The 23,624-nt window shown below is 43.0% G+C and overlaps 1 protein-coding gene across 2 annotated transcripts in view; it reads left to right on the plus strand.

Annotated features, from left to right (window-relative positions):
• adcy5 (adenylate cyclase 5) overlaps positions 1–23,624 on the plus strand; it is a 130,851-nt gene that overhangs the window by 103,965 nt on the left and 3,262 nt on the right. Inside the window, exons 6-20 of one of the 2 annotated variants that reach the window (XM_024407120.2) lie at positions 3,336–3,494; positions 6,311–6,452; positions 7,581–7,715; positions 12,583–12,605; positions 14,841–15,000; positions 16,007–16,104; positions 16,760–16,847; positions 17,752–17,868; positions 18,135–18,293; positions 18,498–18,673; positions 19,730–19,750; positions 20,036–20,168; positions 20,249–20,512; positions 20,780–20,984; positions 22,288–22,412. In XM_024407120.2, coding sequence (XP_024262888.2) covers positions 3,336–3,494; positions 6,311–6,452; positions 7,581–7,715; positions 12,583–12,605; positions 14,841–15,000; positions 16,007–16,104; positions 16,760–16,847; positions 17,752–17,868; positions 18,135–18,293; positions 18,498–18,673; positions 19,730–19,750; positions 20,036–20,168; positions 20,249–20,512; positions 20,780–20,984; positions 22,288–22,412 — 2,005 coding nt within the window. The remainder of the gene's footprint in view (positions 1–3,335; positions 3,495–6,310; positions 6,453–7,580; positions 7,716–12,582; positions 12,606–14,840; positions 15,001–16,006; positions 16,105–16,759; positions 16,848–17,751; positions 17,869–18,134; positions 18,294–18,497; positions 18,674–19,729; positions 19,751–20,035; positions 20,169–20,248; positions 20,513–20,779; positions 20,985–22,287; positions 22,413–23,624) is intronic. The other variant, XM_024407125.2, reaches the window with a different exon arrangement.

Consider the following 23,624-nt stretch of genomic DNA (forward strand, 5'->3'; position numbering starts at 1 on the left):
TTGGTGTTTGCTGAGAGAGATAAGGGCTGGCTGATTTATTGATTGGCTGTTTCTGAATGACGAGACAGATGTCTGTCTCTGCTCACAGACCTGACTGTCTCTGCTCACAGACCTGACTGTCTCTGCTCACAGACCTGACTGTCTCTGCTCACAGACCTGACTGTCTCTGCTCACAGACCTTACTGTCTCCGCTCACAGACCCGACTGTCTCCGTTCACAGACCTGACTGTCTCCGCTCACAGACCTGACAGTCTCCGCTCACAGACCTGACTGTCTCCACTCACAGATCTGACTGTCTCCGCTCACAGACCTGACTGTCTGCCCCTCAGCACTCCTGTCAGCAGTAGTGTGTTTGTATGTGTTTGCGTGTGTGTGTGTGTGTCAGTGTGTGTGTGTGTGTGTGTGTGTGTGTGTGTGTGTGTGTGTGTGTATGTACGCACGTGCGTGCAATTGACTGTGTTTTTGTCCCTTCGACCAGAGCGGCTGTGGTTATTGCATTTTTGCTTCACTTAGCTTTCTCCTTTTTCTAAGCAGTCCCCAACTTCCATGACGCAATAACATGGAACAATGTTATAAAATCTAGAATATTGCCACTGATGAATGGTTTAGAAGGCGAAGGTGAGAAAATGTTCTGGTTCAGTGTCCCTGCCCTCTACATTCACAGGGAGTCAGCGAGGCACCGTATTAGGAGACTGCTGTAACATTATAACGAGGTGATTACTGCATTGTAACCAAATATACTGAGCTAGAGCAATTTTGACAAAAACAACGGATATACACTATACACTACCCTTGAATGAGAACAACTTCTCATTCAAGGGTATTTCTTTATTTTGTACTATTTTCTAATAGTGAAGACATCAAAACTATGAAATAACACATATGGAATCATGTAGTAACCAAAAAAGTGTTAAACAAATCAAAATATATTTTATATTTGAGATTCTTCAAATAGCCACCCTTTGCCTTGATGACAGCTTCGCACACTCTTGGCATTTTCTCAAGCAGCTTCATGACATAGCCACCTCGAATGCATTTCAATTAACAGACGTGTGTTCTTAAAAGTTAATTGGTGGAATTTCTTTCCTTCTTAATGCATTTGAGCCAATCAGTTGTGTTGTGACAATGTAGTGGGGTATACAGAAGATAGCCCTATTTGGTAAAAGACCAAGTCCATATTATGGCAAGAATAGCTAAAATAAGAAACGGCACTCCATCATTACTTTCAGTCAATACGGAGCATTTCAAAAACTTTGAACGTTTCTTCAAGTGCAATCACAAAAACCATCAAGCGCTACGATGAATCTGGCTCTCATGAGGACCGCCACAGGAATGGAAGACCCAGTGCTACCTCTGCTGAAGAGGATAAGTTCATTAGAGTCACCAGTCTCAGAAATTGCAGCCTAAATAAATGCTTCACAGAGTTCAAGTAACAGACACATCTCAAAATCAACTGTTCAGAGGAGACTGTGTGAATCAGGTCTTCATGGTCGAATTGCTGCAAAGAAACCACTACTAAAGGACGAACAATGGACATTAGATCAGTGGAAATCTGTCCTTTGCTCTGGAGTCCAAATTGGAGATTTTTGGTTCCAACCGCCCTGTCTTTGTGAGACGTGGTGTGGGTTAACGGATGATCTCCGCATGTGTATTTCCCACCGTAAACCATGAAGGAGGAGGTGTGATGGTGTGGGGTGCTTTGCTTGTGAAACTGGCTGTGATTTAAGGCACACTTAACCAGCATGGCTACCACAGGATTTTGCACCGATGCGCCATCCCATCTGGTTTGGGCTTAGTGGGACTATCATTTGTTTTTCAACAGGACAATGACCCAGTACACCTCCAGGCTGTGTAGGGGTTATTTTACCAAGAAGGAGAGTGATGGAGTGCTGCATCAGATGACCTGGCATCCACAATCCCCCAAACACAACCAAATTGAGATGGTTTGGGATGAGTTGGACCACAGAGTGAAGGAAAGGCAGCCAGCAAGTGCTCAGCATATGTGGGAACTCCTTCAAGACTGTTGGAAAAGCATTCCAGGTGAAGCTGGTTGAGAGAATGCCAAGAGTGTGCAAAGCTGTCATCAAGGCAATCAATTTACATGTATTTAGCCCTCTGTTTCCCATCATGTCTTTGTGTGTAATTGTTTATTGTTATGTGGTTTGTCAGGCGCATTACTTTTGTTAAGTGGTTAAGTGGTTTTGACACTTGTATGTTTTTATTGTGCTGTCTATTTGGAACCTAATTAAAGTGCGCCTGTTTGCTACACTCTGCTCTCCTGCACCTGACTTCGCTTAACAGAATTACACACCAAGACATGATGGGAAACAGAGGGCTAAATACATGTAGATTGATTAGGGAATAAAAAACAGGTGTATATGGGACAAGACAAAACAAATGGACATATGAAAAATGGAGCGGCAATGGCTAGAAAGCCGGTGACGTCGATCGCCGAACGCCGCCCGAACAAGGTGAGGAGCCGACTTCGGCGGAAGTCGTGACGAATATAAAATATATTTTGATTTGTTTAACACTTTTTGTTAACTACATGATTCCATATGTGCTATTTCATAGTTTCAATGTTTTCACTATTATTCTACAATTTTGAAAATAGTAAAAATAAAGATTAACCCTTGAATGAGTGGGTGTTCTAAAACTTTTGACCTGTAGTGTTTGTTGCCCTAAAGGTATTCACATATGGAAATATCGCCGATTTCACCATCGAGTACACATCTTGTCCCTCTAGTTAAAGCGGCTAGTGCCTAGGAAGGCGACAGCCGCCGGTGACCATAGCAACAAAATGTATATATTTATTTATTTATTTTCACCTTTATTTACCAGGTAGGCCAGTTGAGAACAAGTTCTCATTTACAACTGCGACCTGGCCAAGATAAAGCAAAGCAGTTCGACACATATAACAACACAGAGTTATACATGGAGTAAAACAAACATACAGTCAATAATACAGTACATTATCGACATAAAAATGTATTCACATGGAACAGATATTATTGTTTCAAAAATTGATTCGAAAGCAGTTACTTTTATTGTTAAAAGTGACTCTGTAAACTGATAGTGTTAGCCAGCTAGCTAGCTAAAGTGGGAAAGTTAGCTGGACATACGTGCTGATGTATTACAACACAGGCTATGTTTTCTCGTGTGATTGGTGAACAACACACAGAATCCTATTTTCTCAGCCTTTCACATGCATGAGTACCGGCGACCACTTCATCTGGATAGAATACTTGGGAACAGATTTCCTCTTTTCTCCCTCCAAAATCAGTGCTCAGTGGTCTCTAACTGTTTCTATCTGTGTCTGTGTGTGTGTGTTCTAGGCTCGTGAGAGAGGTCACAGGGGTCAATGTGAACATGCGTGTGGGAATCCATAGCGGCAGGGTCCACTGTGGGGTACTGGGACTCAGGAAGTGGCAGTTTGACGTGTGGTCCAACGATGTCACGTTAGCTAATCACATGGAGGCTGGGGGCGCGGCAGGGTACGTTTGGCCAATCATGACAAACCAGTACAGAGTCACTCACCCAATGACACTACAACTTTTCTCCGATGCTCTGTATCAAAATACACTATAATACTACATAGAATAACACATAGAACTTTTGTATTGGGCATACATTCTAAGTGGCATGCTACTATGTATTTGGGATATGTAAGGGATAATCAACAGGGGCTATGCGTTCTATGGAAAATAATGAATGGCGTGGAAGGTGTGTTCCATGACATGCTAGCAGTCCCAGAGAATGCGTAGAGCCACGAGTTGATTATCCCTTTTTTACCATGGCTATAATTTTTTTGTTTTTTTATTTTACCCCTTTTTCTCCCTAATTTCGTGGTATCCAATTGTTTTAGTAGCTACTCTCTTGTCTCATCGCTACAACTCCCGTACGGGCTCGGGAGAGACGAAGGTTGAAAGTCATGCGTCCTCCGATACACAACCCAACCAAGCCGCACTGCTTCTTTACACAGCGCGCATCCAACCCGGAAGCCAGCCGCACCAATGTGTCGGAGAAAACACTGTGCACCTGGTGACCTGGTTAGCGCGCACTGCGCCCGGCCCGCCACAGGAGTCGCTGGTGCGCGATGAGACAAGGATATCCCTACCGGCCAAGCCCTCCCTAACCCGGACGACGCTAGGCCAATTGTGCGTCGCCCCACGGACCTCCCGGTTGCGACAGAGCCTGGGCGCGAACCCAGGGTCTCTGGTGGCACAGCTGGCGCTGCAGTCTATGGCTATAATTTAACACTTTTGACACTAGAAATGTGTTAATTTGCGGTAGAAATGTGTTCAACATTCACTGAAGTAGCTAGCAAGTTTACTAGATAGCTACAGTAGTTGCCGTCGTAACCAAACAAACAGACTTGCTAGTTTAGCTAACCACATTCTGAAAATCTAATTCAACAATACCGATACTGTTTTCAATTCAGCTTTTGCTTACAAAAGCAGCTCAAACAAAACATGTAAAAATGAACTATAGCCATTGAATTCTACCGTGCAAATATACTGTGCCTTACAGGGAAATAATGCATGCTCTAGAATGCCCGTCAAGACAATTAGAAAGGAGTATTCAACACCATGGTATACAATCACTATATCACTGGTAAACAAATATTTAACTACATTATTATGTCAATTTTGCACAATCCTTTTCTATGGTACAGTTGAAGTCGGAAGATTACATACACCTTAGCCAAATACATTTAAACTCAGTTTTTCACAATTCCTGACGTTTAATCCTCATAAAAATTCCCTGACTTAGGTCAGTTAGGATCACCACTTTATTTTAAGAATGAAATGTCAGAACAATAGTAGAGAGAATGATTTATTTAAGCTTTTATTTCTTTCATCACATTTCCAGTGGGTCAGAGGTTTACATACACTCAATTAGTATTTGGTAGCATTGCCTTTAAATTGTTTAACTTGGGTCAAACATTTCGGTTAGCCTTCCACAAGCTTCCCACAATAAGTTGGGTGAATTTTGCCCATTCCTCCTGACAGAGTTGGTGTAACTGAGTTAGGTTTGTGGGCCTCCATCCTCACACACACTTTTTCAGTTCTGCCCACAAATTTTCTATAGGCTTGAGGTCAGTGCTTTGTGATGACCACACCAATACCTTGACTTTGTTGTCCTTAAGCCATTTTGTTACAACTTTGGTTGGGGTCATTGTCTATTTGGAACACCCTTTTGCGACCAAACTTTAACTTCCTGACTGATGTCTTGAGATGTTGCTTCAATATATCCACATAATTTTTCTTTCCTCATGATGCCATCAATTTTGTGAAGTGCACCAGTCCCTCCTACAGAAAAGCACGCCCACAACATGACGCTGCCACCCCCGTGCTTCATGGTTGGGATGGTCTTCTTCGGCTTGCAAGCATCCCCCTTTTTCCTCCAAACATAACAACGGTCATTATGGCCAAACAGTTCTATTTTTGTTTCATCAGACCAGAGGACATTTCTCCAAAAAGTATGATCTTTGTCCCCATGTGCAGTTGCAAACCGTAGTCTGGCTTTTTTATGGAGGTTTTGGAGCAGTGGCTTCTTCCTTGCTGAGCGGTCTTTCAGGTTATGTCGATATAGGACTTGTTTTACTGAGGATATGGATACTTTTGTACCTGTTTCCTCCAGCATCTTCACAAGGTCCTTTGCTGATGTTCTGGGATTGATTTGCACTTTTCGCACCAAAGTACGTTCATCTCTAGAACGCGTCTCCTTCCTGAGCGGTATGACGGCTGCGTGGTCCAATGGTGTTTATACTTGTGCACTATTGCTTGTATAGATGAATATGGTACCTTCAGGTGTTTGGAATTACTCCCAATGATGAACCAGACTTATGGAGGCCTACACATTTTCTTCTGAGGTCTTGGCTGATTTCTTTTGATTTTCCCATGATGTCAAGCAAAGAGGCGCTGAGTTTGAAGGTAGGCCTTGAAATACATCCACAGGTACACCTCCAATTGACTCAAATGATGTGAATTAGCCTATGAGAAAGAAGCTTCTAAAGCCATGACATAATTTTCTGGAATTTTCCAAGCTGTTTAAAGGCACAGTCAACTTAGTGTATGTAAACGTCTGACCCACTGGAATTGTGATACAGTGAATAATAAGTGAAATAATCTGTCTGTAAACAATTGTTGAAAAACAAGAAATTTGTGGAGTGGTTGAAAAACAAGTTTTAATGACTCCAACCTAAGTGTATGTAAACCTCCGACTTCAACTGTATAATACCTGAAATGAATGAATGAATAATAATGACCATTGTGTCCAGTAAGTCATTGCTGTGTTACTGTGCCAGGCGGATCCACATCACCAAGGCCACTCTGAACTACCTGAATGGTGACTATGACGTGGAGCCAGGATCAGGAGGAGAGAGGAACGTCTATCTGAAGAGGCACAACATCGAAACCTACCTCATCGTGGGCTGCAGCCAGAAAAGGGTACAGTACAGCCTGGTCATGCCTTTACTGTTAGATTAGGTTATTATGACTATGGCCCAGAGTTTTACCTGATCCCGTGATCTGACCCTTTAAATGGACACCTCACAGTTTTTAACCACATCTTTCATCGCTATTTTCCTATGTAGACACTGGTATGGTGCTGGAGATAATTAATGAAATAATACTAGTAATATTAGTCCCGTGCAAATATGGCTTTTCACGGACATGAGTAAGATTTCCAATGTAGATACTTGACTAGGAAAAACTCTGGGCCCCCAGTTGACTGTAATAGGAAAACAAACTCAGCCCTGCTCAGTCAAAAGTCTGATACATTTTCATAAACTCTTTTTTATTCACTGGCTGATTATCATGTCTTGTTTTTTTATAAGCAGCTGGTTGGCTTACTTTTGGAAATCATGCATCTCTAAAGAGTGATGTCACCCGTTCTCTCACCATGAGATAATGTTTGTTTACATACAGTACAATGCCCTTTTAATCAGCTGAGAATATATTATATCAGTAGTGTGTGTGTGTCATATCATATCAGTCCTGTGGCGATATCAGAAGCCTTGACTCTAATCCAGCTAAGGTATCATATCATGTGTACTTTCACATAATGTATCATATTATTATATGCTACATTCTAACTTATGGGTTGATTGGGAATGGGTTGGTTCTCACGATCCCTGTTACAATAGTTACATTACAGACCTGCCCTAATAAACTGTTTACAAGAAGTGATACATTTTAGGCTGCATCCCAAATGACACCCTATTCTCTATAGAGTGCACTGCAGTGCCATTTGAGGCATAGCCTTAGAGTTCGCTACCTTTTCCGTTCAGTTTGAACCACTACACTCATCCCAGGTCAGCTATCACTACCTATAAGTATATTTAATTGTAGTAGGAACCGTTGAAAACATGTAACTGATCTACAGTAGAGTAAGTGATTGTTGCATGGAATTCCCCTAGAAGTATAGCTGTCAGGGGTGGAAATGGGGGGCAACCCGGGAGTGAAATCATTTTAGCATGGTCTTTAATTCAAGGATTTTACATTGGTGGTTTCCTGGTCCCCAGAGTGACTTTTTCCATTACCACCCCTTGTATATCTGTCTCCCTTACCTTGCAGAAAGAAGAGAAGGCGATGATAGCGAAAATGAACCGTCAGCGCGCCAACTCTGTCTCCCACAACACGGGCCACTGGACCGACCGACCTTTCTACAACCATGGAGGAAACCAGATCTCCAAGGAGATGAAGAGGATGGTGAGATACCATTCTGTCCTCACCGCCATTCAGACTTTATCTTTACTCTTCTCTGATCTGGCCTTCACAGGAAGGCCAGGTTGTGGTTGTTGTGTGTTTGTGGATTAACCAGGGACTATAGAAAGCCAAGGACATAAGGCGGTTATGTCATTGCATACGGCATATCTTTCATTGTCTCCCTAGGCTCTCTCTGTCTTTAGTCTGGCATTTAGCTCTAGGGTCACAGTGCCCCCACCCCTGTTTCACTTCCCCTGACCCGGTGCCCAAGAAACCCCAGAGAGAGAGAGAGAGAGAGAGAGCGAGAGAGGAGCAGAGTCAGTGAAGCGGTAGCAGGATGGCCACAGTCAGTCAGGGCCTTAATGATTTAATCAGTCACCAATAAGGGAAACTCACCTGAGGTGGATACACCTTTTATCTGTGTGTTTCCTGTCTGTGTAGACGTCAGTGAGCTGAGGTCTGACATTGAACAGAATGGTGAACGTACCGTCAGACCTCAGAGCACAACTACCACAGGTACATATAATAATAGTCATTGAACAGATGCTTTTATCCCAATACACTTTTTCCAAAACTGTCAGTATTGACAGTTACACATCTATTCAATATCTCCATGTCTCTCCTCTCTTCTGAGACGACGATGGAAATCATTTGCATTCAGTAATGAATTCCCAGAAAGCTTCTGTATAGTCTCAAGGGTAGAGGGGGAGGCAGGCTGGCATGCTGGCAGCAAGCAGTGGCCCTTCACACTACAGTTCACCTCTCCAGCAAGTGTCTCTGGAGGACTACTCACTCTGTCACAATACAATACGTGGGCAACAAGGATGAACAAATACCATAACATTTAGTCAGTGAGATCCCATCTGCAGCAGAATAACATTACCCAGAATCCCAGGGGGAATCATCTCTCTTACACAACAAATACATACACCAAAGCACACACACATCAACACGTACACAAATGCATACACATGCACAGAAGTACAAACACAAACACACAGAAAAAACCTATAGTGTGTGATGACCATTGAGTCCTCTTTCTGTCCCCCAAGGCCTCCCACGGTGCTAAAACAATGCTGCTATGGTGACTCACTGTCTGTTGTTTACCTCTCCTTCTCTCTCATTCCATCCCTTCCCCTCTCACCTCGTCTTCTTTTCTCTCCTCTCTTAACATTAACTCAAAGGCACTATGTCAATACAATAATGGTCTGAGTCTGGTTCCAGTCGTAGCGCACCTGCCTACTATTGTCTTCACCCCAGAGTTTTTGGTGTGCAGATTACAGTCAGATAATTATTTCTGGTTATCTTATTATCTCTTCCCTGCTGGATCTGAAATCAGTGTTTGAAATCAATGAATGAGCTCAGTGCGTGTGGGCGAGAGTAAGTCCTGTCTGATTTAATTATTGGCTAGCTGCGACAGGACAGCTGTATTGTGAGAGACAGTCTCTCTTTGGCAGATTAATACATACTACGCAGTTGGATGTCTGTCTGTCTCTAGTCCTGTACTCTTACTCTTACAGTCAGTTGGTGGTCTGAACATGAACTAAGTGATATTTGTCTTGTCTCTCTCCCTATATCTCTATCTCTCTCTATATCTCTGTCTCTGTCCCTCTGCCTCTCTCCCTATATCTCTATCTCTCCCTATATCTCCATCTCTCTCTCCTCATCCCCTTGCACCGCTTGTGAATCCCAGCAGCAGATATAAAGAAAGAGCAGAGATAGAGGGAGCAAGGAGAAAGGGAGCAAGGAGAAAGGGAGCAAGGAGAAAGGGAGCAAGACAGATTGCATGAAAAGGGGGAGAGAATGTGTGTGAGGCGACAGGAAAGGGAGTCACGTAGTAATTCCCACTAGCCCCTGTCCTCCAACTTCCTGGCAGTGCAGGGCAGGCAGCGGAGTAGAGATTACTTATAATGACCTGCTGTCAACTGTGTTTCTTGCGTACATTCCTACTATGTCATTAATCACTGTTCTCCTATTCCATATAAAATACAGAGAATGCTGGTATTTGGGGATGTTCCCCCTCTCTGTTTGTAGAGTGTAGTTTTATCAGTGGAATTGCTTATGTTATAAAAGACATCCTAGAAATTCTGCTGGAAAGTCACATCCCAAAAGGAAGGGTTTCAGGGTATTTTCAGCTTAGTCCACAATTGTGGCAATTGAGGAGTATAGATTTTACCAAGATGTGACAAAGGCACAAAGTAATAGGTTTTACTGGTCAGACAGAATAGTGAATTGTAATTGCTGTACATATGGGAGTGGATTTGTTGATATGGAAGTCTAGATGACTATCTCCTGGAGATGTGTTGATGTTTCTTGGAACTGTACAGCACATTTTCTCCTGTTGTTGTTGCTGTCTTCATCCAATAGAGGGCAATGCAGTTCCGTGATTGATGTAGAAACTCTTAATTTCACCTAATGGGCTCCTATTTTGTGTCAAACTCAAGTTAGTTTGCAATTTTGTTATGTAATGACATTTTCCAGCCTTAAAGCCAGGTTCGGCAATTTACCTGTCTAACATCAGCTCGCTTGCACAATATCTGAGGTGTGTCCTTAAAAACAAGTGCAAAGTGACAATTTCACAACAGAGCTAATGAGAAGTCTTAAGACCCACAAAAAGCAGGTCTTAAGGTTAATGCAGTTGATAATCGGGAAGGGATTTTGAGCGCGGAAGCTCAGACTATCCAGCCATGACACACAGTGCCCATGGAAGAGAGATGTGCTTTTTGTGCTGGCAAATCTCATATTTAGAAACATAAAACACGAGAAGTTTCCTCCCAGCTCCTTTAATTTGATGATTAAAAACCAAGCATAGCCTGCCCTCCCTTTAATCAAGGCTGGTTTAACAGTATCGCATAGGTCTGTATTTTTTTATCCTGGCCATTAGCTAAGTAGCCTACAGATAAAGGGGTTTTAAATGGTCTACTAAGAGTGCTTTGAGATATATATTTTTTGCCTTCATGCTTTTTAATTATTCACAATTCACAAACCTGCATACTTCATTTCACTTGTTCAAGTAGGCTATCCATCCTCATTTTCAAAGAGTGCCCCTCTTCCGATTACCAAAGACGCGCCCCTCCAAACTATTCAGTCCTCCTATAATGCTGTATCAGCTGCAGATTTGTTTTGTTAATCTGCCTTGCACATAGGCAATGATACAATTGACATGAGCATAGTATTTTGTATAGACGTTTAATAGTTACGCGTACACACATTTAGGCCAATGTGTGCGCACAGTGCCATGGAACGAGAGAATCGATTTATGTTGTCATGCTTCTGACCCCATCCTATTTAGAAATATTGTTGTTTTAAAAAACAGATGGCTTGCTTTCCGTTTTATATCAAGGTTACCATTACCCTAAACCTAGGCTACTAAGGCTTGTTCAACAGCAATGCGTCTTGTCTTATTTATCCTGGCTTGCAAAGTAGCCCATAAAAGGTGTTTAAATGGTCTATTTGTCAGAGTGCCTTGAATTTATAATATAATGTACATCCTGAAACATACACACATATGCCTAGCTGCACACTTCGTTTAGCGCGTTCAAGTATCCATCCCCATCTCTCATCCGGTGGTCAAAGACACTCTCCTCAATTATTCAGTCCTATATAATGCAGAGAACTATTCTATATTTTGCTATATTGAGAACGTGTCTCACACGTACAATACAATTTCCGTAAGTCTAGTATTTTCTATTTTAAGTGTGATGTGTAAAGACATGTAGTTCGGCTATAGCTCATTGGAGCCAATTACAACTATGTTTACTGCCAACACTCCAAACATAGGCTATTGAACACTGGATGTTTTGTTTGTTTGTCGTTGACAACACTCGTTACTGTAGCCTATGCTTTTCAAAAAACTGTAATATCAATACACAATGGACCAAGATGAGAATATTCTGTGCCCCCAGCCGAATTGAAGTTGTTGACAACGCAAAGACAGCCAATAACCTACAGAATTTGAGACAAGCGCATGCAGTATTCAGCCACCGAACGTGCTGATTGGCCAGTGAGTGGCCAAGCCGTCGTCACACCTACAACTTGTTCGTTCCTCAAAACCTAGCCCTTTTGCGCCACTGCTAGCTATTGTGCTCATAATTCCGGCTGTGAAAATAGCAAAAAACCCAGGACCTATAGCTCTACTGCCAGCACTTTGATTGACCATTTTGTTAGGTTTATTTAAATAGAGCCCCATGTGATGTAAATAAATAAACGTACATTATTATGAATTAGGTGTGTGGTAAACAACACAAACCACCCTGCTGGTATAATAATCTGTGTCAAGTTTTAATGAAGGCTCAGAGAGACCCCCTTGATGGTCTTATGACAGGCAGACAGTCTTCTACAGAAGCACTATTGACTCATCTCCTCAGGAAGATGCCTGGATAGCTATTGTTCTCAACTTTGAATGTGTCTGATATAGCACCCTATTCCCTATATAGTGCACTACTTTTGACCAGAGTTCTATGGGACCTGGTCAAAGCAGTACACTATGTAAGGTATGGAATAGGGTGCCATTTGCAAGGGAGCTTTTGTTGTTGTTTTTAGCCTCTTGAGTAAAGAGTTTGGGCAGAGATAAAGCTGGCAGAGGTGTCAGTCTCTTATCTTGGTGGTTGACACTCAATGTTTTGTCAACACCTGACTGTGTGGATGGAATCTACCTCTTTCTCTTAGGGTTGGATTCTACCTCTTTCTCTTAGGGTTGGATTCTACCTCTTTCTCTTAGGGTTGGATTCTACCTCTTTCTCTTAGTGTTGGATTCTACCTCTTTCTCTTAGGGTTGGATTCTACCTCTTTCTCTTAGGCACCACTTAAGGTTCTCTGTTTGCAGATGTTTTTCTGTCAGCTAACACACTGTTCTGCTCTTTTCTTCTAGGGATTTGAAGACCCCAAGGACAAGTGAGTAGAGACCCCCTATCCCCATCTTGCCTCCTGTGAGTTAAAGTGGTGGGCTGCCTTCTGCTGCAGGTCATGTTTCCAGGGTTTCTAAAGACAAATGGCAGTATCAAAGCCATAGATCTTTAAATTATCTAGATACAGTTGAAGTCAGAAGTTTACATACACTTAGGTTGTAGTCATTAAAACTTGTTTTTCAACCACTCCACAAATTTCTTGTTAACAAACTATAATTTGGCAAGTCGTTTAGGACGTCTACTTTGTGCATGGCACAAGTAATGTTTCCAACAATTGTTTACAGACAGATTATATCACTTATAATTCACTGTATCACAATTCCAGTGGGTCAGAAGTTTACATACACTAAGTTAACTGTGCCTTTAAACAGCTTGGAAAATTCCAGAAAATTATGTCATAGCTTTAGAAGCTTCTGATAGGCTAATTCACATCATTTGAGTCAATTGGAGGTGTAACTGTGGATGTATTTCAAGGCCTACCTTCAAACTCAGTGCCCCTTTGCTTGACATAATGGGAAAATCAAAAGAAATCAGCCAAGAAAATTGTAGAGTCTGGTTCATCCTTGGGAGCAATTTCCAAACGCCTGAAGGTACCACGTTCATCTGTACAAACAATAGTACGCAAGGATAAACACCATGGGACCACGCAGCCGTCATACCGCTCAGGAAGGAGACGCGTTCTGTCTCCTAGAGATGAACGTACTTTGGTGCGAAAAGTGAAAATCAATCCCAGAACAACAGCAAAGGACCTTGTGAAGGTGCTGGAGGAAACAGGTACAAAAGTATCTATATCCACAGTAAAACTAATCCTATATCGACATAACCCGAAAGGCCGTTCAGCAAGGAAGAAGCCTCTGCTCCAAAACCGCCAATAAAAAAAGCCAGACTACGGTTTGTAACTTTACATGGGGACAAAGATCATATTTTTTGTGGAAATGTCCTCTGGTCTGACAGGAAAAAAATAGAACTGTTTGGCAATAATGACCATCGTTATGTTTGGAAGAAAAAGGGGGAGGCTTGCAAGCAGTAGAACACCATCCTAACCGTGAAGCACGGGGGTGGCAGCATCTTGTTGTGGGGGTGCTTTGCTGCAGGAGGCACTGGTGCACTTCACAAAATTGATGGCATCGTGAGGAAAGAAAAATGATGTGTATATATTGAAGCAACATCTCAAGACATCAGTCAGGAAGTTAAAGCTTGGTTGCAAATGGGTCTTCCAAATGGACAATGACCCTAAGCATACTTCCAAAGTTGTGGAAATGTCTTAAGGACAACAAAGTCAAGGTATTGGAGTGGCCACCACAAAGCCCTGACCTCAAACCTATAGAAATTTTGTGGGCAGAACTGAAAAAGTGTTTGCGGGCAAGGAGGCCTACAAACCTGACTCAGTTACACCAGCTCTGTCAGGAGGAATGTGCCAACATTCACCCAACTTATTGTGGGAAGCTTGTGGAAGGCTACCTGAAATGTTTGACCCAAGTTAAACAATTTAAAGGCAATGCTACCAAATACTAATTGAGTGTATGTAAACTTCTGACCCACTGGGAATGTGATGAAAGAAATCACTCTCTCTACTATTATTCTGACATTTCACATTCTTAAAATAAAGAGGTGATCCTAACTGACCTAAGACAGGGATTTTTTACTAGGATTAAATGTCAGGAATTGTGAAAAACTGAGTTTAAATGTATTTAGCTAAGGTGTATGTAAACTTACGACTTCAACTGTAGGTGTGTGGCAGTCACAGAAATAAACTGCTGTAGCTATAATACACAGCATAGCAACCGAAAACACGAACAGAACATCCAACTTGCCAGGTTTCTTGTATGACATGGCCATGACATTCATAACCATGAGTGGACAGTGATCTCAATATGTTATTCATAAAACATTCTTATCACCTGGTTTGAATTTATCCACTGATCCACTGACAATAGGCCAGATTGCCTCTGTAATTAATGCAATCAAACAATACACTGCTGATTCAATGACCGATTATTCCCATCAAACTAACATGATGAGAGTGGTCTGATGATCTCAATCACTTTGCTTATTTCACTTGATTGTGGTGATGCAGTTCTGTGGTGAAGTGTGGAGTTAAGTTGTGGTTGTAGCTTGTGGTTGCAGGACTGGGGGCGGGCTGGCCCATAGAGACATAGGACCTCTTGCAATGGCCTGAAACAGAAAACAAAAAAGTGTCTCCTCGTCTTGTGTTATCTAGACATTTCATTTTCAGAAACACGCAGGAAAACCTGAACCCAGAGGACGAGGTGGACGAGTTCCTAGGGAGAGCCATCGACGCCAGGAGTATCGACAGGCTACGCTCAGAACATGTCAAGAAGTTCCTGCTGACCTTCAGAGAACCAGACCTGGAGAAGAAGGTACTGACGTCCTCCTCCAGGGAAGTGACTCGAAATATTCAGACTAGTGCCCTGAGTGAATTTTCTGGATAGATCTTTAGCAGTAGATATGTCAAACGAGTGAGCAGTGTATTCATTTGTGTCAGAATTGATTGTCAAACTCAGGGCCTTGCGTTTTTCCTGACTACATGGCCCGACCAGGAAAAAGGTTTAGTGTGAGTCTATAACTAAGGGATTTTTCCCTGTCACGTGTCATGGTCAGTAAAAATTGAAAAATGCAGGGCCCTTGTCAAGACAAGCAATTCTGCTACAAATTGCTACACCACTCACTGGTTTGACATATCCAGGGTATGTCAAGTAAAGCTTAAATGAAGGGAGAGTGGGAGAGAGAGAGTGGTAAACATTGTTGGGTTTAAAGAGAAGATACATAAAAGGTGAGCGGGAAGGAGAGAGAGGGTGATAGCCGACCGAAAGAGAAGAGGCCCCATTTTCAACCTGCTGTCTTTCACCTCTCACTCTCTCATCCCTCTTGTCAGTCTCTCTCGTCAGGGTCTGGTTAACCTAACGTAGCAGACATAACATAAACGCTTGAGCGGGGTTGGGGAAAAAATGGAAGCATCCGGTTTTCAGGCTTTCCATCTTCTCTGCTTTTCCCGGTTTCAGACAACACCGCTGAGGATGGGGTATGGTGGGCTGTATAGTGGCTACCTAGAGAGGATCAAAATCCCTCTCTCAGTGTGTCTACTCCCAGCCGGTAGTCCAGTCTTTTGTGGGAGAGATAATCACTGCCTTTGTTCTCCTCCATTACCTGTCCACCTACAGATCTCATAATTGACCTCCTGAGTACCCATACATTAGGCTATGGATTGCAGTTCAGCTGTGGAACCCTTACCATGCTGTTCTCACAGTGTGATGCTGTTGTGTCAGTATACTGTACAAAAGGGTTTGAAGTGAGATGTGAAGCGCACAGCCAAGCCTCTGTTTACCCTTCTGCTCTTATATTTTTCCATTTCCGTTTCTCCTTCAGTACTCCAAACAAGTGGACTCCAGATTTGGAGCATACGTGGCCTGCGCCTCTCTCGTCTTCCTCTTCATATGTTTCATCCAGATTGTCATTGTACCACAGTAAGTACTGAATCTCTCCTAGTGAATACTCATACAGTATAGTACTTATATAGGAATCTCTCCTAGTGGATATTCATACACTATAGTACCACAGTAAGTACTGAATCTCTCTTAGTGGATATTCATACAGTATAGTACCACAGTAAGTGCTGAATAATTCTCTACTAGTGAACCACAGTGCATATCTCCCATATCATTCACAACTTGGAGCCCTAGCTCTTCCTGGGATGAGGGCAGGGCTTTGGGGATGAGTAGAGGAGGAGACTGAGATAGACAGGACCTAGATGAAGCTGATACTTGAGGGGACCCAGGAAAGGCAGTCCCAGACAGGCCCAGTACAGGGACTTGGCCCAGACATTAATGAATGTCCCGTCACCTGCTGTCACCACCTTTCCTCTCCTCTGCCAGAGGGGCTGATGGGTACCGCTGGGGCTGCCGGCAGCTGGCTGTTTGTTCATTCTCAAGGATGCCCCTCAAGTGTGTACCCCTCTATCTTTCTCTCTCTCCCTGCTATTGATCTTTTCTTCACCATTCCTTTTTCATTATCCCCTCTTCCTTGATCCTTTTGTCTCACCTCTCTCTCTGTCTCAGAAGTATTTACTCATATTTCTCCTATCACTTCTGTAATCCTCTCTCTCTCTCTCTCTCTCCTAAGCTCCACTCTGATGATTGGGTTCTACACCACCTGTCTGATCATCCTGGTGGCTGTCATGTTTGTCTCAGCAGTCTACTCCTGCTTTGGGGTGAGTACTTATGTTTTCCCAGGAATTTGTTTGTGTTCTGAAGCTTCCTCATACTTTGACGTTGACGTCTATACCACAAAACAATGGGCGACAGCACTGCCCATCTATCAAGTACCCATTTAGCTCCAGCCCTTAGCCTGACGCACTGGCGCAGTGGGAGCTCTCTGTGGCTGTCTGGGAATGTTGTATCTCACAGTATAACAGGTCTGTTTCCACAGCATGACTGGGCCAATCACACAGCAGGTTAACCTGCTTGGTGGATGGTATTGATTTTTAACTGCCCTGAGAGCAGCAGTCCCCTGGAGAGACACAGTCAGAGTCAGACTGCTTAGTGAGGCATTTAGAAAGGAACTGGCATGTAATTGGGCGAAAGATTGAAGTGGACGTAAACTCACAATAGGGATATTACTGTTTTGTCAGTTAAGGATGTTTGAGAATGACGGCAGCGGACTAATGATGTCATAGCTGTGTTGTTTTTCCTGGAGGGCCCTCTGGATATTTCATTTCCTGCTCTCTCCTCATTGGCAAATTGGTCGGGAGAAATGAAATAAGCCTGTAAATGGGAACTGGAAACAAGAACAACAGGCTTATGATCTTCTTTAGTTGTAAACTGATGAGATGATAAGCGGGTTTGATAATATTACCATTGTGGCACTGTAAGCTCTGGAAAAGTGAGGGTTTTAGAATTCCAAAGAAAATGCTGCGTGCATGAACTCCACATTGTAAGGAGTCTGATTTTGTGGGAGAGGAGTAGGGCAGCACTTCAACCAACATGAGTTGAATTGCAGCTGAAAGTCATAGCTGGTATTGTGGCCTGTAGGATACAAACACAACATTCTCTAGTAACTCAGGGATGACATGGACTGACCATGTCCTCTCCATCCGTCCCCTGTGCTCGGGACAGTTTTTCCCGGTGCCTCTCCAGACCTTGTCCAAGAGGATCGTCCAGTCCAGACTCAACAGCACCCTGGTGGGAGTCTTCACCATCATCCTGGTCTTTCTCTCTGCCTTCATCAACATTGTAAGTCACTGGGCCTCCACTCCAAATGGTTGCACAGATATTTTGAAGGGGAAAACCCAGACAGCAAAGCTTACATGCTTCTGCATTAATGAGTGTTTGACATCTGTGGGTTGTGTTCATTAGGGCCCACCGCAGCAGAACATTTTTGCAACTGAAAACAAAAACAAGTATTACTTATTTGACAAGTACAGATGTTTCGTGCCTGCTGAACACTGCCCAGTTGTCATTCATAGTCATGTTAACCCCATTTGCCCTCTGCTCCCTAGTTTACCTGCAGCACTGGAGACCTGAGGACTTGTCTGAGCTGGGAGCTGAACATCAGTCGCAGCAGTGTGAACGCCTGCCATGCACGCAGCCTAAACTACACCCTTGAATCACTAGATGGCTTCTGTGGCAGTCCCTCACCCAACTGCAACTTCCCTGAGGTGTGTGTGTGTTTGTGTGGTGTGCGTGCCCAGCTGGGCTTGAGCAGTCATCCTCACTAAACTGACTCTGCGCCAGAAGCGGCCAATTAATTTCACAATGGCATGCTAAAAGATTTGCAAATGTTTGACATCTCTTTCACTCCCTCTGTCTTCCTCGCCCCCCTTCTCTCTCCCTCCTCTCCTCCCGGCACCCTCCCTCTGTAGTACTTCTCTTCCTGTGTGTTGTTGAGCCTGCTGGCCAGCTCAGTCTTCCTGCAGGTCAGCAGCATAGGTAAACTCCTACTCATGCTCTTCATCGAGATCTTTTACGTTCTCATCATGGAAGTGCCAGAGGTCAGCCTGTTCGACAATGTAGACCTGCTGGTCATGGCCAACGCTATGTGAGTAGTTTAGAAAATCCATTAACTTGCAGGTACAAAAAAAAGTCAAGCCATGAAAGAAAGTCGATACTCTGACATTGTTGAATACTCTCGCAGAAGCCTTTGATAAGAAACCTTGCACAATAAAACTGCAGGAGCATTCAACAGTGTGCTGGTATCTACCTTCACAACACTAGTGACATAAGTTATTGTGTTTCTGTGGGATCATGAGGCGACTTTACCACAAGGGTACAGTGTTGTGTAGGGATTTGTGCTGGCTCAGGTTCACACAGTTCAAATGTAAGGTTTTATTGTCACGTGCACAAGTACAGTGTAATGCTTTTCTTGCAAGCTCTTTACCAACAATGCAGTCATCAATATCAGTAGTGCTATAAAATAAAGGAGAACAAAAACATGAGAAATAGAAATAAGAAGAACACAAAAGTAATTAAGCTATATACAGGGTCGGTGCCAATACCATATTTACAATGTGCAGGGATACTGGAGTGGTAGGAGTAGATATGTATAGAGGTAAGGTGACTAGGCAACAGGATATATGATAAACAGAGTAGCAGCCACAGGGTATATGATGATTGTATGTGAGTGCGTGTGTAGTCAGTATGAATGTGCGGTGGCACCTTAATTGGGGAGAATGAGCTTGTGGTAATGACTGGAGCCAAATCAGTGGAATGGAATCAAATACAAGAGACACATGGTTTCCAGGTGTTTGATGCCATTCCATTTGCTCCGTTCCAGCCATTATTATGATCCGTTCTCCCCTCAGCAGCCTCCACTGGTGTATGTGTGTGTGAGAAGAGTCCTGTGTGTGTTAGCTATTTAGCAGTCTTATGGCTTGGGGATAGAATGGTATTGCGCTAAACCAGGCCAGTTATTCACAACATGCAAGCAGCAGATTTAAATTAAGTTTAGTGGTGCGTTTACTTAATGTAATGGATGACTTGGTTAGTCAAGCGCCAGGTGCTGTCTACCGTTATCCATCTTCAGATGGAGTGGAGGTTTCGGTCGCCCTGCTTCTCCCTCTCCCTAAAATGTGCTCTCTTTGTTTTCTCTTCACAGTGAGCATATAAATGGAACAAGGTGAGATTTATGCAGCTTAACACTCAAATTGTTTAGTAAACACACAAATTGATTGAGATCGATTGTATCCAATATACTGTAGCTTTAATGCATCCTATAGATCTTCCTGGTTTTTCATATGCCTCAAGTAGTTAGATAACATTGATAAACAGTGTTGTGACCTTGTATATTGTTTAGTAATGGTATGTAGTATCTAGTGTTATTAGATAAGTGATTAAAGAGTGCTGTGGCATGCCTTTAATTGATCTCTGTAGTTGATCTGTGGTATCTGTCCTCTCTGTGCAGCTGTGTGATGGACTCTAAGGTCCCTCTGAAGATCATGACTCCTGTAGTCATCACTGTTTTCGTCCTGGCCTTGTATCTACACGCCCAGCAGGTGGAGTCCACAGCCAGACTCGACTTCCTCTGGAAACTACAGGTAGGTGTGTGTGTCTGTATGTGTGTCTGGGCCATGTCCAAGGTCATTGATACCTCTTTTCCCTTCCTCCCTCTTTCCAGGCCACAGAGGAGAAAGAGGAGATGGAGGAGCTACAGGCCTACAACCGTCGCCTCCTCCACAACATCCTCCCCAAAGACGTGGCCGCCCACTTCCTGGCGCGGGAGCGTCGGAACGACGAGCTCTACTACCAGTCCTGTGAGTGTGTGGCCGTCATGTTCGCCTCCATCTCCAACTTCTCTGAGTTCTACGTAGAGCTGGAAGCCAACAACGAGGGAGTGGAGTGTCTCCGGCTGCTCAACGAGATCATCGCAGACTTTGACGAGGTGACAGGGGAGGAGGAGAGAGGAATGAGGATGAGCTGACGATGTGTGTGTGTGTGTGTGTGTGTGTGTGTGTGCGCGCGCATATATATCTCTTTTCTTTCATATTACTCCTTATATAAACTACCGTTATGGGTACTAGTGACTATTCTTGGATCCCTGTTATGTTGAAAGAGAGCTAACAATTTCAATGCTATTAACCCAAGTAAAGCAACTAGTAAACTTATTTCTCTCACCACTCACTTCCCCATTCCCCTCCTCTTGCCCCAGATCATCAGTGAGGACCAGTTCCGCCAGCTGGAGAAGATAAAGACCATTGGCAGTACCTACATGGCTGCCTCTGGCCTCAACGATTCTACCTACGACAAGGAAGGCCGCTCACACATCAGAGCCCTGGCAGATTACGCCATGAGACTCATGGATCAGATGAAGTACATCAACGAACACTCCTTCAATAACTTCAAGATGAAGATAGGTAAGGCTGCCTACAGGAAAGATAATTTTTTTTGCCTTGTTATTCATTTTGATGTGACAATGGGTTATTCATGAGAATAATGGTATGCTTAAGCGATGCCTCAGAAAATGTATAATGAGTAATGGTAAAAATGTTACCTAACCTGTAAAAAAACTGCTGGCCCATAACCCTGAAAACCCCCAAAATGTATATTAAGCATACTGTGTATATTGTTAGAAACTGCTGGCCCATAACCCTGAAAACCCCAAAAATGTATATTAAATATACTGTGTATATCGAACTTCTTATGGCTGCAATCCCATTAACGGGATGATATGACAACAGCCAGTGAAAGTGCAGGGCACCAAATTCAAAACAACAGAAATCTCATAATTAAAATTCCTCAAACATACATGTATCTTATACCGTTTTAAAGGTAATCGTGTTGTTAATCCCACCACCGTGTCCCATTTCAAATATGCTTTACAGCGAAAGCACCACAAACGATTATGTTAGGTCACCGCCAAGCCACAGAATAAACACAGCCATTTTTCCAGCCAAAGACAGGAGTCACAAAAAGCACAATAAATGCTTGATTTGTTCAATAATGTCCGTTATTTATGTCCAAGTAGCTACTTTCGTTAGCGCGTTAGGTATACAAATCCAAATGCTCGTGCAGGTCGAGCATTACTTCGGACAAAAACTTCAAAAAGTTATATTACAGGTTGAAGAGTACATTTCAAACAAAGTATAGAATCAATCATTAGGATGTTTTTATCATAAATCTTCAATAAAGTTCCAACCGGAGAATTCCTTTGTGTCTAGAGGAGCAACGGAACGCAAGTCAATATCATGTGGAATGCGCGTGACCAGGAAATGGCTCTCTGCCAGTAACCTGACTCATTCAGCTCTTATTCAGTCCCACAACACAGTAGAAGCCTCATTCAAGTTTCTAAAGACGGTTGACATCTAGTGGAAGCCCTAGGAAGTGCAACTTCATTCATATCCCAATGTGAATTCAATAGAGCCTGGGTTGAAAATCGACCAACCTCAGATTTCTCGCTTCCTGTTTGGATTTCTTCACAGGTTTTTGCCTGCCGTATGAGTTCTGTTATACTCACATACATCATTCAAACAGTTTTATAAACTTTGGGGTGTTTTCTATCCAATAATACTACTAATAATAATAGGTATATATTAGCAACTGAGACTGAGGAGCAGGCCGTTTACTCTGGGCACCTTTCATCCAAGCTACTCAATACTGCCCCTGCAGCCATAAGAAGTCAAAAACATGCTGAACCATATCCCTGTCCACCTGCTCCAGGTCTGAACATGGGTCCAGTGGTGGCTGGGGTGATCGGGGCCAGGAAGCCCCAGTATGATATCTGGGGGAATACCGTCAACGTTGCCAGCCGCATGGACAGCACTGGTGTACCTGACAGGATCCAGGTAACTCAGAGAAACAGCATGGTAGAAACTGATAATACACAGAGGATTTCTTCTGTGACCTTTTTCTGACTATGATGAAGACCTAAGGCTCACAAATTGTTGATAAAGCACATGGGAGCATAGCTTTTTCTAACCTTATGTCTGTCTATCTTGAATATATACAGTTGAAGTTTACATACACCTTAGCCAAATACATTTAAACTCATATTTTCACAATGCCTGAAATTGAATCCTATGTAAAATTTCCCTGTCTTAGGTCAGTTAGGATCACCACTTTATTTTAAGAATGTGAAATGTCAGAATAAATAATATTATTTATTTCAGCTTTTTTTTCTTTCATCACATGCCCAGTGGGTCAGAAGTTTACATACACTCAATTAGTATTTGGTAGCATTGCCTTTAAATTGTTTAATTTGGGTCAAATATTTTGGGTAGCCTTCCACAAGCTTCCCACAATAAGTTGGGTGAATTTTGGCCCATTCCTCCTGACAGAGCTGGTGTAACTGAGTCAGGTTTGTAGGCCTCCTTGCTCCCACACGCTTTTTCAGTTCTGCCCACAAATGTTCTATAGGATTGAGGTCAGGGCTTTGTGATGGCCACTCCAATACCTTGACTTTGTTGTCCAGAAGCCATTTCCACAACTTTGGAAGTATGTTTGGGGTCATTGTCCCATTTGGAAGACCAATTTGCGACCAAGCTTTAACTTCCTGACTGATGTCTTAAGATGTTGCTTCAATATATCCACATAATTTTTCTTTCCTCATGATGCCATCCATTTTGTGAAGTGCACCAGTCCCTCCTGCAGCAAAGCACCCCCCCCCAACATGATGCTGCCATCCCCATGCTTCACGGTTGGGATGGTGTTCTTCGGCTTGCAAGCCTCCCCCTTTTTCCTCCAAACATAACAATGGTTCTACTTTTGTTTCATCAGACCAGAGGATATTTCTCCAAAAAGTATGATCTTTGTCCCCATGTGCAGTTGCAAACCGTAGTCTGGCTTTTTTATGGCGGTTTTGGAGCAGTGGCTTCTTCCTTGCTGAGCGGCCTTTCAGGTTATGTCGATATAGGACTCGTTTTACTGTGGATATAGATATTTTTTTACCTGTTTCCTCCAGCATCTTCACAATGTCCTTTGCTGTTGTTCTGGGATTGATTTGCACTTTTCGCATCAAAGTACGTTAATCTCTAGGAGACAGAACGCGTCTCCTTCCT

This window comes from Oncorhynchus tshawytscha, linkage group LG03 (genome assembly GCF_018296145.1).
Source record: "Oncorhynchus tshawytscha isolate Ot180627B linkage group LG03, Otsh_v2.0, whole genome shotgun sequence".
NCBI classification, from domain to species: Eukaryota; Metazoa; Chordata; class Actinopteri; order Salmoniformes; family Salmonidae; genus Oncorhynchus; species Oncorhynchus tshawytscha.